This window comes from Megalops cyprinoides, chromosome 3 (assembly GCF_013368585.1).
Source record: "Megalops cyprinoides isolate fMegCyp1 chromosome 3, fMegCyp1.pri, whole genome shotgun sequence".
Lineage (NCBI taxonomy): Eukaryota > Metazoa > Chordata > Actinopteri > Elopiformes > Megalopidae > Megalops > Megalops cyprinoides.
The window spans coordinates 49,586,539-49,604,110 of NC_050585.1; the positions used below are offsets into that span (position 1 = coordinate 49,586,539).

At 43.5% G+C, this 17,572-nt stretch overlaps 1 protein-coding gene across 5 annotated transcripts in view; it reads left to right on the forward strand.

Annotated features, from left to right (window-relative positions):
- LOC118774941 (membrane-associated phosphatidylinositol transfer protein 3-like) overlaps positions 1 to 14,196 on the forward strand; it is a 90,907-nt gene extending 76,711 nt beyond the window's left edge. For all 5 annotated transcript variants that reach the window (XM_036524565.1, XM_036524567.1, XM_036524566.1 and 2 more), the window contains exons 11-20: positions 1,101 to 1,289; positions 3,567 to 3,715; positions 6,584 to 6,700; positions 9,518 to 9,634; positions 9,755 to 9,903; positions 10,602 to 10,751; positions 11,144 to 11,327; positions 11,916 to 12,044; positions 12,321 to 12,705; positions 13,656 to 14,196. In XM_036524565.1, coding sequence (XP_036380458.1) covers positions 1,101 to 1,289; positions 3,567 to 3,715; positions 6,584 to 6,700; positions 9,518 to 9,634; positions 9,755 to 9,903; positions 10,602 to 10,751; positions 11,144 to 11,327; positions 11,916 to 12,044; positions 12,321 to 12,653 — 1,517 coding nt within the window. In that variant the 3' untranslated portion in view covers positions 12,654 to 12,705; positions 13,656 to 14,196. The remainder of the gene's footprint in view (positions 1 to 1,100; positions 1,290 to 3,566; positions 3,716 to 6,583; positions 6,701 to 9,517; positions 9,635 to 9,754; positions 9,904 to 10,601; positions 10,752 to 11,143; positions 11,328 to 11,915; positions 12,045 to 12,320; positions 12,706 to 13,655) is intronic.
- Positions 14,197 to 17,572: the final 3,376 nt, after the last annotated feature.

A 17,572-nucleotide genomic window follows, 5' to 3' on the forward strand; every position in this document is an offset into this window, starting at 1 on the left:
TTATGAAAACTACTCATTTAAAAGCTGTGAGAGCGTGATACAAATCTGCTTAAGCGATCAGCTTCCTAGCGCGGCCATAGGCAGACGTGCTGCTGTGTCTTGCTTTCTCTTAAAACACACAGCACACACGCTGGAGATGTACCAGGGATGAGAGTGATAAGAGGAAGGTGCGGAGAAAATCTAACGGTGAGTCTCGTTTGTGTTGAAGGTCTATGTAGGTGGGGGTGTCAGGGCCATCTGTATGGGGTTGTAATGAGATGTTTACCATGCCTTTGAGGGTGACAGGAGAACAGACGTCACTCCGTCCATGCCCCTGGACGCAGTTAGGGCTGCGCTATTGTGTTACCTCTCCAAATCGGCAATTAGTCCTCCTCCACAATGCCTCAGTCCCGGCGCTAACGTAATCGGCAAAACCTGCGGTAGACAATGGCGGGAAAGAAAGCCTTCAGCTGTACACAGAAACCACCACCATACCCCCCCCCCCCCCCCTTCATTTCTCCTCATTCATCTTTTCCCTATTTTTCCATTTCTTCACCTGCGGAAGAGGGGGTAACAGCACACGACAGGGAACTAAGATGTTAGGGCAGATGCTGCGATCTGGCGCGATCGATGTGACGGAATGGAGCAGTCGGAGTCGCCGAGTGGGCGAATGTGCTGACGTCGCGCTCCTGACACGGACAACAAAGGCGGCTTTTCGCTGACACGGTTTTGTATCAATTATGGGTCTTCGAAGAGATGGGAGAATTATAACAGCCGAAGGGTTACCGGATTGTTTGAAAGTTTTATCTGGCTGTCGTAAAAACTCCTCATGCCAAATGAAAAGGGCTTATGCGTACAACATCATTAGTGTAAATACAGAGACACAGAGCATAGCTACATGATGCTCTAAAAGTGGCCTTGCAGCACTGTCTGTTACAGAGAAAGAATTATATTTCAATGGAGATGAACTCTAATTCTATCCAATTAAATGTGGCCGTTGGCTCTTGCATGCCTTTGATTGGAGATTTTAATGAGTTGAACCACTTGAATTAAGAATTTCTCTCTCTCTCTCTCTCTCTCTCTCTCTTCCTCTTTATGTCTGTGCACTCTCTCTCCCCCAGCTGACACCATCCACAGCAACCCTGCCGTGTTCTTGGAGGGGGGGTCCAGTCCGAGGACCGTCCCACCCCGCTCCCCCCCTGACCTGGGTGGTGGCGAGCAGGTGGGAGGAGGCCCCCGCAGGTCCAGCCTGACCAGCATCGACAGTGACACCTTTTCTGTGGGCCAGCTGGCTGGCGGCATCGCTAACAGTGAGTGCGGCGGCTTCGGTCTCTGCATTGATTGAGAATCGTTCCTCCAGAACTCGCACCATATGGCTGCGCGGTGATTTAACTCACAATGCATGAAATATGCTTTAGAAATTGTCCTTAAATAACCGTCAATTGCAGTATTATTGCATGGAGTTTCACCATAAAAAGTTAATCGGGGTTTTGGCCTTCCCGGCGCTTCAGGGACCGGCAGGTGCAGATTGCACATTAATATTTTTAATGTTTAATCGTTCAGTGTTTTAGTACTCTTTTTTCCCTCCTTTTAACAAAATGGAGTATATTTCAAGGGCCAGATTTCAACGCTTGGTTTGTGAATGGGATAATTATTTATTACTTTTAAAGGTTTAAAAACAGTAAGCATGTGAATGCATCTAAATAAGCATACATTATATGGACGAAAGTATTTGGCCATTTTGGACAATGCTATGCTTCCAACTTTGTGGCAACAGTTTGGGGAAGGCCCTTTTCTATTCCAACATGACTGTGCCCCAGTGCACAAAGCAAGGACTATAAAGACATGGTTTGATGAGTTGGGTGTGGAAGAACTTGACTGGCCTGCACAGAGCCCTGACCTCAACCCCATCGAGCACCTTTGGGATGAACTGGAACGGAGATTGCGAGCCAGGCCTTCTCGTCCAACATCAGTGCCTGACCTCATAAATGCTCTACAGAATGAATGGGCACAAATTCCCACAGAAACATTCCAAAATCTTGTGGAAAGCCTTCCAAGAAGAGTGGAAGCTGTTATATCTGCAAAAGGGGGACCAACTCCATATTAAAATATATGTATTTGAATACAATGTCATTACAGTCCCTGTTGGTGTAATGGTCAGGCGTCCGAAGACTTTTGTCCATATAGTGTATTTAAAGGCCACATATTTTATTTTTCGGCAGTTATTTCACATAATGAGTTTGGCGGTCACTGAAATTAGCAAAAAATAAAAAATACAACTGAAGTTAAATTAGACCACTGCCAGGTTGTATCTTCTGTATACATCATTTATATCATAATATGTGTAATTCCAAAATGTTATATTTGCATAGTCCTTTTTTGTTTTTGTACTCAGTAAATGCAAAGGATCATTGTGGAGTAAGCAAAACACAAAATGTGCTTAATGTTTGAGACCGTGTACCACGGAGCCCAACATGCTGTGCTACAAGGCACCAATGACTGTTTATATATTCTACTGCCTTTGACAGTGGAAAGAAATCGAGCAAAACAATGTGTAATTCCATCTTCTCAGTACAACCCAAACAAATGCAAAGCTCGTGTTATCTCTTGATTTATAAAGAGACGTGGGCTGTCAGTCCTTTGCCAGACATGAAGGTGAGGGGGTCCATTTAAATTGATTGCATTCCAGCTGCAAAGTGATTTCTGCACTGGAGAAATTTGCTTTGCTTCTGTTTCAAAGAGAAAGCATTTGTTTGTTCATATATGCCACTGAGTTTGATGGAAAGAGATCGGTGTTCCCTTTCGAAGCAAACCACAGTATTAAACCAGATCAACAGCGGCTTTGCATCTCATCTTTATAACAAATGAACAAACACCCACATATTAATACAAATCACAAATATATTGCAATATACCAAAATGGTGATAAGTTACATAAAATACGTTCTTTACTCACATTCTCAATATATAATTTTTCGTGAACATATCATATTTTCACACATTATGTTTTTGCAAAGGCAGTTAGCAGATTCTATCGCTCAATAGCTGCAAATATTGTCTCTTTTTTCATCCTATATTTACAAACAGGGAATCTGGCTCCAGTTACTTGGCATCTATTCATTCCTCTCTGCCAAGGAAGTGATGTTTTAAGTAAAGCATAAAATGGGTTTCTAAATAGAGTGAACTGAGGCAGGGGTGTGTAATTAGCGCAGCGATGAAGTGTTTATCGATGAAGACAGAAATTTGCATCTGCTCCGTGCACTTATACAGTGCCCACTGTAATTAATGCCGTCTTGAGTCTTATGTTGGATGTTTACGTATCATTCGAGTTGTTTTTGTTCCTCGCAAATGACATCAGTATTGCGAGTATGGATGTTCTCAATGGCTCCTCCACCGCCTAATGTCCCCACTCCTCTGTCCCTCTATTGACATCAAACATATCATTGGCCCTCTTGAAAGCTCTTCACCTCTTCTCCATCTTCTTGGCCCAGTTTCTCATTATAATGCCCTGCCCTCTTGTATCTCTACTTAAGAATCTCTTCCTCTTTCTTGTCACTCTTCTTCTCTTTTTCCCCTCCTGTTAACAGTCTCTAGCACCTGGTGGGGGTCCAAGCGGTTGGACTACGCTCTATATTGCCCGGATGTTCTTACCGCCTTCCCTACAGTAGCTCTGCCCCACCTCTTCCATGCCTCCTACTGGGAGTCCACTGATGTTGTGGCCTTCATACTCAGACAGGTAAGGCCTCTCTGTGTGCCCCAAACAAAAAAATGCATCTGCTTCCTGTCTTGCTGGACCAAAGGATCGATATGGGTTTTATAAGCGATGTTGTAAGCGATGTTGTTACACTGTTCAAGATGAGGTAGCTGTTGATACAGTCTTAGATTTAAAAAATGACCCTTTGCTCCACTCGCCTGGTCTATAGCAACCACTGTTCTGCGCCTTTACTTTTTATGAAGCTTATTTTATTCTCATATTACATTTTTTCTGCAATATTTGTACCCTACAGTCATTTTTTAGTCTTATCTCAAGGTCTAAAATCTCTAAAGAAGATATCATCTTCAGCAAATGGAGCTTTTCTTTAGTGCATGCTGATTAAGTTTCTTGAAGTTCAGCACTTTGGTTGCCCGTGTCCGTTTGAAGGCCCAGGGTCAGTGCTGTTTCATGTCACTGAGTGCGGCCATGAACAAAGTGACTCTTTTGTTCTCAATGTTGGAAAATGCTTTACCAATACAGTTATTTCTGCTAACAGTGAATACAAATGGATTTAACAGAAGACAAAAACATCCATTTTATACTGAGCAAAAAAAACTTCGAAGTGTTTGAAAACTCCAGTTTGTCTCCAGTGTTTGACAGGAGGGACTCAATCACTGTTATTGTAGTCAGTTACATCAGCTGTGGTTTCTTTAAGAGTTCGGAACAGCTGAGCACAACACAAAAAGTCAAAAACGTTTGTTTTTTGGGATTCTGGCAGGCGCAAGCTATTTTTGAATCCCCGAGGTCAATGAGTGTAAACAGTACAGTGATTAAACACAGTGATTTTTCAAAAACGTAAAACCAATCAATAAAAGCTGCATCGTTTCTGAGTATGAGCTTGTGGGTATGAACTTTAGGCGTTCAAGGTTTCTCCAGGTTTATTTTCAGACAAGCTTACAGAAGCTATGGGGGACTTTGCTGCAGATTTACTGAAACCGCATATGTAAATCACACAAGCTGCAATTACCCACAGTCTAGCTCAAATATCCAAATAGAAACTTTTTGAACTCTGAATGTTCAATGCTTTCTCACTTTGGTTTTTATAACACGCCCCCCCATCTCTGTTCAGCCACAGAGAAAGACAGTCTGCCTTTTATTTGCCTGTTGTTACAGTGTGATCAAACACAAATCATTTCTCTGTATCATTTGTTATGAAACAACAATTACCAACATTTCAGTCAAAGTGGCCCATTTCAAGGTCTTGAAAAAAGTCACTTTGACCCAAAGCATTGATTATTGTATGTTTGTATTTGTGTTTGATGCTGGGGACATTTGCTCATTTGTACAGTCTTTGTTAGAGGATTAGATGTTGCAGCTCCACAGCCTAGATATTATCCCAGTGTGGGTGTCGACCACGCTGGGATTGATCGAAAACAAGCCTTAATTTTCTTCAAAAATGAAGTATACATAAGCTGTGATTTTGAATTGTTTAATTTTTGGAAATATGATGATGTTTATAGTGGGTGGTCATCTTAAATATACCTTTGGTATAGGGTCCTGTCTGGTAGTCATACCAAGCCACAGTAGCTCCACAAAATGGACAGAGGATTTTGGAGAATACTCACTTGGGTAGATTTGACCTGAGCTGTGAGGAATGAGTAAGACCCTCAATAATGTGCAGTCGGTATGTCACACCCGCTCCCAGTCAGCCAGCGCAGCCACGCCCAGTTCAGCCCGGCTCAACCTCACCTGCTCATCAAGCGCACCTGTAACTCATGATTCAATCAGTCCCTGGCTACTTAAGGACTCAGTCTGTGTTGCCTCATTATGAGGTATTGTTTCTTGCGATTCTACCAAGCCTGCACTCTGCTATACCGTGTTTTGACTGCTGTTTTTTTTTTGACCCTTGCCTGTTCTTTGGACCTTGCTTGTGTTAGGATCTGGTTTTGTACTGCTGCTTCCTGTTACCGACCAGTTTTTCATCCCTGACTACGTTTTGTTGTCCGTGATTATAAGATTGTTGACCGCAGTTGGATCCCAGTCTGTTTTTGTTACAGCATAATTTGGTTTCTTGTGTTGGTTATGATGATAGGGGTTTCCTCATTGCAAGTGTTCAATTCTGATAAATCTGTTTGAAATCTGAATTTATGTCTATATTTATGTCTGGTTGTGATCAAAGGAGAATCTGTGGTTAAAGTTCATCTTAACAGATTTGTGTTGGTTCATGTTATTTTGACATTAAAATGATACTAAGTGTGCAACCTGGCTGAAATAATTGTGATAATGATCATAATTAGTCTTTAAATCGAAGCACTTATCTGAAGTGCTGACAAGTGTTCTGTCTTTAGTGTTTTTTCTAGGAACTCCAGAAGCTTTCTTTCTTTTGCATATACGCCGTCTTTGAGCACAACAGCTCTTCATTCAGTTTTATGTATGCAGTTGTCTGTGAATTGCCACTGCTCTCATGGTGAATGCATTTAAACGGTTACTATTTTTGGTTAATATCTGTAAATATTTGCAGACATTTAATTGCACTCCGTTAAAGCTGGCAAAATTGTGGCAGACACTACATAGAGTGTTTTGCGGTAAGTACAGAGTGTGTGTGGCCTTGTGGGACAGTGAAGAGATGCATTGTGGGTCTTTGTAAGTTGTTGGGGGTTATATGCATCTGTGTTGACAACTTGGGTCATTGTTGACTGACAGGTCCTTCACTGAATGTCTAGCTGGGGTTTTGATTCTCCTCAGATGACATTGGCTTGTCATTGAGCCTTATGACTGACAAATGACTGACAGATCTGCTGCAACCAATTGGCTTCATGTCCTGGGCCTGCGGGTGACGCAGTTGTAGGAGATTGGTTGGGAGTGTTTGACGGACAGGTGGCGTGACACAGTGGTGTGTTTTGTGGGCAGGTGATGCGGTGCGACTGTCTGACAGCCCGGGAGGTGGACGGCTCAGACTCGGCCCCCTTCTCTCCCTCCAGCCCTCGGGAGAAGTGGCTCCGCCGACGGACCCACGTCAAGCTGCGGGTGAGCCTGCGAACGCCTTTTACATTAGAACAATTTCACTGCTGCTTCCTCATTCGCTGCAGCTACCTGTGACATCAGAGGAGCAGAACTTTCCAAAGACCATCAGGCTTTCCTAACATTCTGGAACACATGGGATCCCTTTCCACAATGCAATATCGGGCATATATGGACAAAAGTTAAAATTCATATATATGAATTACACATATCAATTTGAACTTGTGGAACTTCTGTCCAAACGTAGGGCATATTGATAGCATATAATATTCGTTAATCTGAGTTGTGAAGATTCTGCCATTTAAGCACTCATGGAACAGCAGAGTTTCTGAAGTTTGTTTGCTAGTCTGTACTGTACATTGTGTTCTAAACTGGTAATGAGAGTTCTACCCCTTGAAGTTAATAAATGGATTTGAAGTTAATAATTGAATTCCATCTCATAATTTACTTTCTGCAACGTGACATGAAGAAAGAGAATGCCACAACGTGGGAGTGTTTGATTAACAAGGGTAGCAATTATCGGAATAATTATTTAGCAAGTAATCCTAAAGCTTTCTTTTAATTTTGTACTAAGCTTCGGTGCCCTCTATCTTCCCGTCATGTTGGAAAATGTAAATGTATAGGGCACTAACTTTTGAGTGAAAGGTGTATCAAAGCCAAGCATACAGACTTCAGTTTGGTTAAAACTTGTTGCTTTTTCATGGCCATTAAACTTACAGATTGCACAGATTAGATCAAATATATTAACTTTTATCAATATTCCGTAAATTCTAGCATGGAGAGAGAGAGGGAGAGAGAGACAGAGCGAGACAGCATTCATCTATAAATTCAAATAAGTTGCATCTAAAAATGCTAGAACTTGTACAATGATGTAAAGAAAGGTAATGCTATCCCAAAAAAAATTCAAAGCTGTGCCTGTTAATGTTGATTATTCAGTAAATTCATTGTCTGACTGTTAATTTAGGAAGGTATTAGACACAGTTGATCAACTACCAATCGAAACTAATGATAGATTTAAAGTTAAGGTTTGTGTTTTCTCCATTTCCAGCTCACCAGCCACCACTGAGACAGCTGCATATTTCTGTTATTGCTCAGTCATTGGGGAAAAAAAACCTCTGCGAGATTAAAGATTCTCAAATATTATCCTTAAGAAGCACATTTCACACTTTAGCGGTTACCTTTGTGAGTTAGCGCTCATCTTTGCTGAGCTCGGACGGAGATGCTTTGCCTTCTAACACTGAGAAGACCATGTGAGGTCAAATACAGAGGGGAATGAAAGGGCCTCACTTTCAATGAAGGTCGTGAAGCTATTCTCGTCTCCTCCATAGTAGATGCACTTTAAGAAGAGACCTGAATCTGCAGGCTTCGTTCAGGCCGCCAGAGTAAACAGCATTGGTAAATTAGGTCTCTGCGAAAGAGAACCCATCTCGGAGAAGCGTGGCGGTGACTCATGTTAAAAGCCCTTACGACAGCGCACACCAGTAACACCAGCGGCTGAAGCCCCTCCGCCCTGTTCGGAACACAGTGCCAGATTTTCGGCAGTGTGTGCTGTTTGCATAAGCAGATATGCTTTCTGTTTATTAAGAGAGGTGAAGAGGTGATGTGAGTCATTGGCACGGTGCCATGAAATTCAGCTTTTCTTGCTGCGGCTGAATGTAACTGTGGCTTTTGAAACATTAAGGTTAGGGCTGCGAAAAGCTGTTGTCAAGCACCAGAGAAGCTCGGAAGAAAGCAGAGTGTTTTAGCTCATCTTCCTCTTCATTTTGGCGTCAGCACTGCTGTGACCCCACATGAACAAGCACTCAGTGATGTCGCCTCCTTCCCCCAACCCCCCCCCCCCCCCCCCCCCCCCCCACTCGTAACTCATCAGAGCTACCACACATCTAAAGTAACACTTTCCTGGGCCGGTGTTAATTGAGCTATGACAAAAAAAGACACAAACAGGAGCTATTCAACTGCGATGACTATGCTGGTCTTTCCCGCCATCTAGATTCCCCATCTAGAAAGGTCTGTTTCATAACAAAATCCTAAAAATAATGTGAACAGCATGTTCTGTATCTTGTCAGTGGGTGATATTCTGGTGAGCCGGAAGCCAGGCACAGAAAGCTGACACAACTGGCAACAGAATTTCCATAGATATGCATAAGGTGCAGTCATATGTTTATGAAGTTCTGTGCAGTTAAAACACTGTAAACGTGCATGGTAGGATGTGAACAAAACTACAATATATTTTAAAGCATTAGACGTTCAAAGTATCTCAGTTTTATCCGTTTGTGAACATAATTATATTACGCTTACAGAATGTTAAGTGTAAAGACCATACAATGTAATTTTCTTCTTACGCTGGTTTACCGATATTGGAAAACAGTTAATTGTATACATGAAACATATATGATAAATTCTTTCCATGTCTTTGGTCGTTTTTATTCTGTGATGTGTTAATATGAAATTTGAAAATGTCAGCATTGTCTGTATTTGTCTTTCATTAAAATCTTGAAGGCATCGGAGGGATTAAAGTGACATTTATGAGAAGAGAACTGCCTTGCATTGGAAAACTGCACAGTAGTTTGTCTCCCTCTTCTGGACAAACCCACACAGTGCGTGTAACTGGAATGGCATATATTGCTTTCCTCTTGTTTTCCAATCGCAGTGGGTTAAATGTGTAAATCTAGTGTGCTGACCTCTCTTTTCTTGCTAATGTGACTTACTGAAACAAGCTCTGTTGCAGATGCAGTTTCCTGAGGAAATTCATTTATGCGAATGATTACAGAACAAAAAGCGGGGAAAACCTGTTGACGCTTTTGTGACTCCCCCCTTGCTCAGAACGTCACCTCCAATCACAGAGTGAACGATGTCATTGCGACCGAGGACGGCCCACAGACGCTGGTCGGCCGGTTCATGTACGGACCCCTGGACATGGTGACTCTGACAGGAGAAAAGGTAGGACACATTTGACTGTGTTGGTGCATTGTGGGTAATTACAGACCTGTCAAAACCACAGCAGCGTTGAAGGCACAGGAAAAAGGCGTATATTCCTCTGTCTGTCCCCCCCCCTCCCAGGTGGACGTGTTCCTGATGACTCAGCCACCCTCGGGGCGCTGGGTGCACTTCGACACGGAGGTGACCAACAGCAGCGGACGGGTGGCTTACACCATCCCCCCGAGCAAGAAGCTGGCTGTGGGCGTGTACCCCATCAAAATGGTGGTCAAGTGAGCTTCTGCTCCCTTTCCCCCCTGCTGTGGGGTTGCCGTATGCAGTCCACACTGTAAACCTCCATGTCTTACAGGCCTGCTGTGTTAAACAGTTAAAATGTAGGAGTTGGCCAATTAGCAGTAGAAGTTTAGAACTTTAAAGTACCCCAAAGCTGGTGTAAGTATCCATTTTTCATCACTTAAAGGGCACACTTATCTGGAGCACCTTACAGCCCTAACATATGCTGCATGCAAGCAGCATGATGTGGCCCATTTATGCAGGACTGTCCCACGTGAGATTTAAATACAGAGCCTTACCATCCAGAATGCAGTGCTCTAACCACTGTCCCAAATGTTACGTTACTGGCATTTAGCAGACGCTCTTAATCCAGAGCGATTTACATCGGTTACAGATTTTTTTTTTTTACAACGCTATCCATTTAGACAGCTGGATATTTACTGAGCCATTTGTGGGTTAAGTACCTTTCTACAGCAGCAGTGCCCCAGCAGGGAATCAAACTGGCAACCTTTCGGTTACAAGTCCTGCTCCTTAATCGCTATGCTACGCTGCCACCAAATGTTTGCCACTTGGTTGGCTTGTTTTCATTTTTAGTAGTCAGTTAGTGTTAAAGTAGATGCTTGAATTGCTCACTACGTTGAGTTAGAGACTCTGAGAGAACATGTCTTTCTACCTGCCCCTTTGCTTTCGGCCCTAGGGGTGACCAGTCCAGTGCGGAGGCCTTCCTCACAGTCCTCCCAAAGGGGATGGAGTGTGTGGTGTTCAGCATCGACGGTTCGTTCGCTGCTAGTGTCTCCCTCATGGGCAGTGATCCCAAGGTCCGCCCCGGAGCTGTGGATGTCGTCAGGTAATTGTCCCCCAAGTGTGTGTGTTTGTGTGTGTGTGTGTGTGTGTGTGTGTGTGTGTGTGCGTGCGCGCGTGCACACACGAGAGAATGTAGTATAGAGGGTAGATGCAAGAAGACAAAGGGTAGGTGCGAGTATGTGTAACCATTCAATTTAAATGAGCAACAGTGTCAGACCAGGCTAACGACACTCTCAGACCAGCGAGTGTGAGCATATTTGCTTTTGTAAGTTTGTGGTCACAGATTCAAGCATTCAAGCATGTCTCAGTTCAGCTTGGACAAAAGAGGGAGGTCAAGGCCCATGGCATGTGTGCTTTTCTTGTGACAGTGAGTCATGATTGAATTAACCTGCAGAAGTGTGGAAGAGCAGTGAGAAGTGTTCCCTGTGTGTGCAGACACTGGCAGGACCTGGGTTACCTGATCATCTACATCACGGGCCGGCCGGACATGCAGAAACAGCGTGTGGTGTCCTGGCTGTCGCAGCACAACTTCCCTCAGGGCATGGTCTTCTTCTCTGAGGGACTGGTGCATGACCCGCTGCGCCAAAAAACCATCTTCCTGAGAAACCTAGTCCAGGAGGTACAGTACGAAAGCCATACATGTGCGTACACACACGCCCACATACTCACACACACACACACGCACACACACACATGCACATGTGCGCACACACAGACGTGCGCACACACACACACACACACACACACACACACGCACGCACGTATGAGCACACACACAAATGCACATGCACATGTGCGCACACACACAGACATGCACACACACACAACCACACACACACACACGCCCACATACTCACACACACACACACATACATACACACGCACGCACGCATGCACGCATGCATGCACGCACGCACGTATGAGCACACACACGCACATGCACATGTGCGCACACACACAGACGTGCGCACACACACACAACCCCACACACACACACGTATGAGCACACACACAAATGCAAATGCACATGTGCACACACACACAGACATGCAGACACACACACACACGTGCACATGCGCGCACACACACACACATGCACAATACATGAAGGACATGCATGCAGCAGCTATAACCTGTTGAAACTGGATGCCGTTGATACAATCATCTATCTCAATCACCTTACGAATGTTCTTTCTTTTCCTGGCAGTGTCACATTAAGATCGGTGCAGCCTATGGATCCATGAAGGACATTTCTGTTTACAGCATGCTGGGTCTGAGTCCTACTCAGATATACATTGTGGGAAGGCCGTCTAAGAAGTACCAGAATCAGTGCCAGGTATGACTGCTGAGCCAGGTCCTGGTCATCCTATTAATCTCCAAAATGTCCCCCTGAAGAATCTTTCATTTCTCCCAGGGATCATCCTCAACCCAGCTTTTTATTCAGATGGTAAAAATCCACATCCATCTACTGGAAGCACTTGCATATGAACAAGAACAGCAGACTGTAAAAGCTGATTTATAAATCCCGCAGTGCTCATCCTTACATGTCCTGTGGCCTTCTCTCTCCTCTTGCTTCCTCTTCTCCTCTCCCTCCATCCCTGACTCCGTGCAGTTTCTGAGCGAGGGGTACGCGGCCCACCTCTCCTCCCTGGAGTTTGGCCACAGGGCCCGGTCGAAGAAGACGTCCTCCACGCGGATGGTTCTCCGCAAGGGCTCCTTCGGCCTGTCCGCCAAGCCGGACTTCCTGTGCAAACGGACGCACCTGCGCAGGACCATGTCCGTGCAGCAGCCCGACCCACCCTCCACCCCCAACCCCAAACCGGAGCGCGCCCAGAGCCAGCCCGAGTCCGAGCCCAAGGACGGCGGTGGCGGCGGCGGCGGGGGCGGAGCTACGCCCGGGGTCTGGACGCGGGGGTCCATGCACCGCGGAGACACGACGCCCTGAGGGAGGGTAGAGGAGAGAGGGAGGACGGGGCGTCCTGGGATTCAGGGCCAAGGTGAGGTCACTGGATTTCGCTGTTCTTTAGAGGTTTGGTATGACTTTTCAGTCTCATTACATTACATTACTTGTATTTAGCGGATGCTCTTATCCAGAGCGACTTACATCGGTTACTGTTCTTTACAATGTTATCTGTTGTAAACCAGCAACCTTTTGGTTACAAGTCCTGCCCCTTAACCACAATGCTACACTGCTGCCACTGTCTCCCCAGTACTGGCATTTTACCATAAACGTAATGCAGTTGTTATTATGTCCCTTTCGTCCACAAGGAACAAGGGATCACCTTGTCATGTTTCATTCTCTTTCCTCGGAGGCAGAACTTTTTTTCCTTGAGAAAAGACCAGCTGTTTTGTGTTGCATTGACTCCAATACAAATTGATTGGCTTTGGGTGCATTGCTCCCCGCCCCTTGAGAAAGTGTGAACGTTCACCTTGATTCGGCTGTGCTTTGTGTTGTCATGCATGAGGGTCACCACTGATGAGACGGCAGCCTCAGGCGGTGTCATTTATAAAGCAGACGGAGATCAGCTCTTCAGGTAGAGAGAGAGAGCAGACAATCAGTCTGAATGCAGCCTCTTATAAATATTCATGCGGGAATCTCTGGCAACCTTGCTATTATTAGCAGCGGAGTCTTTTATTTTCAAAGCTGCCTGCCTCCTGTTTTTTCATCTGGAGGCAGAGTTCTTTAGAAATGTTACTTTTGTAATGTAATTTAGCTGATTAATGTGATTGTACGCGATTGTCTTGAGATACAAACCTCCGCTATGCTTCAATGCAGATTAGGCAAAGATGATGATGATTCCATGAATTACTAACAAGGGAGCACGACTGTCATCACAACAGTCTTAAAAAAATTTGTCTTTTTATGATAGATTTTTAGTGATGTTCTGTTGTAGAAGATTATGAGAGGGATGTTTGACTTAAATGTTTTTTTTTTTTGCCTCTACAGCAATTGCACCTAAATGGAATATATTTTGGACTTTTTTTTAAATCCAGAGTGGTGTTCATTAAATGACCTATCGGGCAACATGGGTCTGGATGGGGCTTTAGACCACTTGTGCAACAAAATGGTTTGTCAGGGTTCTTTCTCGTCCAAAGTTTATTTCTCAGTAGTTGTTACACATTCTGGTCAATTTGTCCCTGCTGGAAACCAGGTAACGCCTCAGTGTATGATACCCAGAACACTAATCCCATCCTACGGAGGCGGCGTTTGGCACCAACCAGTGACTTCTTTCAGTCCCACGGGGGAAGAGCGAGGAGATTGACTCTCCGCGGCAGGCGCAAAGGAAGAGAAGAAGAAACCAGGTGGGAGGCAGAACAGAGGAACAGAGAGAAGAGGCAAGGCTGAAAAGAAACCCCCTGAAACCCCCTGAATCCCCCTGAAGCTCCTGAAGCTGAGGAAACACGATGCCGGGCTCAGCGCGCGAAGACCCTGAGACCGGCTCCAGCTGAGACCATGACCTGTCTGACTGACAGAAGGCACTGCTGACTCCTGCAATAATGTTGTGTATAAATATAAATATAAATATGTATATGTGTACATATTAAAGATGTTTGCTCCTCTCTGAGACAGTGTTGCTCCTGGGTTCACTATGCGAACAGTAACCTCTTGTTACCACGCTGGACTGGCTCCATGCATCTGTTGGGGCAGCGGGGCAGTATAATGCACTGAAACTCCTTGGCGGACCTTACACTTCCCTGGGGCACACATTCAGGCTCTAGGGTTTCCAGTCGTAAGAAGTCCTGAAGGGCTTTCATGGGCTGTCCCTTCTGTCTGTGCAGATACTATCTTCCCCTTAGTCGTTTCAATTACTTGGATGTAATTGTGATCATTAACATGTAATGGGACTCACCTGTTCCATTACCTAACAGTGACAATGCATACACTTGTGCACTGAGAATTAACCACGTGATTGGTTGATGGATTTTATAGTGGTTTTCCAAAGCAGAACATAATTAAACGAAATGGCAGGTTAACAGGGCGACTCAGCAAAGCTAAAATAAACAAATCGACCAGCGCTTGTACATGAGGGCACAGAATTATTGTGTAGATTTGAAGCAAGAGAGCTGTGTAGGGACAGAAGAACATGTTTTTGAGCTGTACAGTAATACTGGTGTATGCTACACGGAGGAAATAAGGGCATATATATATATATATGTGGCTGTTTGGGATGCTGAAACTGCCTTTGTAAAATGAGGGAATGGGTACCTGTAAGTCCACAAGGGTAGCAGAGGAGCAGGAGTTCACAGTGGAATGGATGTGAGGCCGAAATGACAGACACCCCTTGTGTAGGTGTCTGCAATAGCCAGTGGTTGGTTCCTGTCCCCACCGTGTTACTGTATGTGATTCATACCCCTGAATCACCCCTGAATAGTCTCTATGGGCGTGGGGGTGGGTGAGACTAGGGGCACTCTACACGTCCTGCTCCACTCACATGTATTTTTCTATGACTGAACTGTCCTGTTTATACTTGTCTATATTTAAAAAGAGAAAGTGTTTTTCAATAGTGTTGGTTAACTTGTCAGTGAATTGATATTTTTGCCTTAAATTGTGTTTTGATGTACAGGAAGCGAAAAAGTTACATATTCTTGTTCTTCTGCTTGACCAAAGTATATTAGTTTTCCATCCATGAAAGGGTGCGGTGTGTCCTCTAAACGATTTTCAGTGTTCCATGGTCTTACGTCTGGCATATACATAGACTATATAAACTTACAATCTCAAAATGTGTTTACAATCCAGTATTGTTACAAATAGAAACCACTGTAACTGGTGTGTGTTAAGTAACGGTGGCAAAGAGTAAGCAGTGAATGTTTTGTCTGTTTAATGAATGTTCTCTCTGTATTTTAAATATCTTTGTTTCATATTTACAGTGAAAACTGACAAATATATTGTTAGCTGTTAAGTGTACACTTTATCAAATATATATTCTGAGCATATTTGTATATTTGTCCAGATACAGGTGGTAACAAGCAAATAATTGTGACAAACACATTCACTACTCAACAGTTTGGTTATATACAGTAAAACAATATATATGTATATTTAAAAATGTATTCGTTTTGTTAATTTTATCAGTTTAGTGCCACTGAACACCAGTCTCCTCAGCAAGATACTGGGCTGGAAGGAGAACTGGTCAATACAAAGCTAGACTGAGCTGCCAAGTTACTTAGCACTCCCAGTGAAGAATACAGGAGCTCAGCATTGATGGGCACTGATGCTGCAGCTACAGCTGAAACTATGGCATTCAATTTCACAAACAGTAGGAATTAGTGGTGTAGGACTGGTGTTGCAATGGACAAGCAAAAAAAAATGTCTTTTTAACATGGGTAAGAATTTAGTATTTTGTGCCACTTGTAAATCCTGCTGACTTTGATTATTCCATCATTTGGTTTTTAAACAGCAACTGGTATTTTAAAATCAAACCTATTCTTTACAGACATACATGTGCAGAGTTTGGTTTGTACACTATGATGCAGATTTTAATTGTGAGATTTAGGTTATACAGTTCAGACATCATTTCAATAAAAATGAAGGGGATGACAAAGAAATGCTTAATTATTTTACCAGGGTTTCACCATGATATTTACTGGAGTGATTCATGTGTGATTTCACATCCTATTCAGGTCTTACAATGAATTATGAAACCCTATTAAATGCACCTCCCAAAAGACACTTGTTTTTCCCTTCCCTCAAGCAGGAAAGGGATGTCTGACCCTACAGCAGAGCCAAATGTTTCCTGTGTGAAGGTTTTCAAACCACTCCTGTCTCCCCACTGTGCATATTCCATTAACCTCAACTTACAAACCCTGAACAAAGACACTCAGAGATTTTCATTTTTATTACTTCTTTAATAGAAATGGTGAAAATATAGGTACATTTCAGCTTATTCATTCCTTGTGCAGATAATACAGTCACAAAGATCACCAAATCATGGGGATAAAATACATTATTGAATGACTATTGTACTAAACCACTCAACAATTGGCTACATTTTTTTCCCCTAAAGAGGAAAGATCTTGCTGCTGTTAGTTTTTCTGACAAGTTACCTGTCACTAGGTGCAGCAGCCAGAGTATTCACCAAAGGCTAAAGTCCCCACAAGAGCCACGACTAACACTGTAAAACTCGAGCAATCTGATCTGTAATGTTAACATTCCCCTTCATCTGGACAGATGGGCCTTGCAGGAAAACACAACTCGTGTGTAACACTGAGACTGAACAGAGGCTTTCAATACCACAAGGACACTTCAATTCCTAATGTCCTTAACAGTTAATCAATTAAAGTTGGTAAACACCTTGAGCACCTTCAAAGTGAGAGGTATTGGAAATTCGACAGCCAGCAATGCGTCTGGCTTTTGCACTGAAGGGGGACTTCACAACAATCTTTCTAGTAGGAGTCGATTACAACCATGTGCAACCAAAACCCAGTCAGAAACATAGAAAAATAGACAGTTCCATTACAAAAATAGTAAGTATTTATATGCTTACACAAACTGTTAGTTGTAGATATTTCAATAATAAAAAAATACATTAAATGTTTTCCCTGTCAAGTCAGATAGTTCCCCATAAAAGTTTAATATGCCTTCATTTGACACTTGTCCAATGTCATGGGTATGGATTTTACTCCAGGAACTGGACTGGACCCATTGAGACATTAAGGCATGTTAAATCCCTTTGTAACAGATAAAAATGCTTCTTTAAACACTGGGTCTGAAGAGTCATAATAGTTTTCAGTTCTTTTTTTTTTTGCAAGTTGCAAATACCTCACTTGGCACTTCCATTTTGTTCACTATAAAGTAACATTCAGAACATTACTGACTCTTTGTTGGCATGTTTTCCTCTTAGATAAGGTAAATCTGGTTCAGGC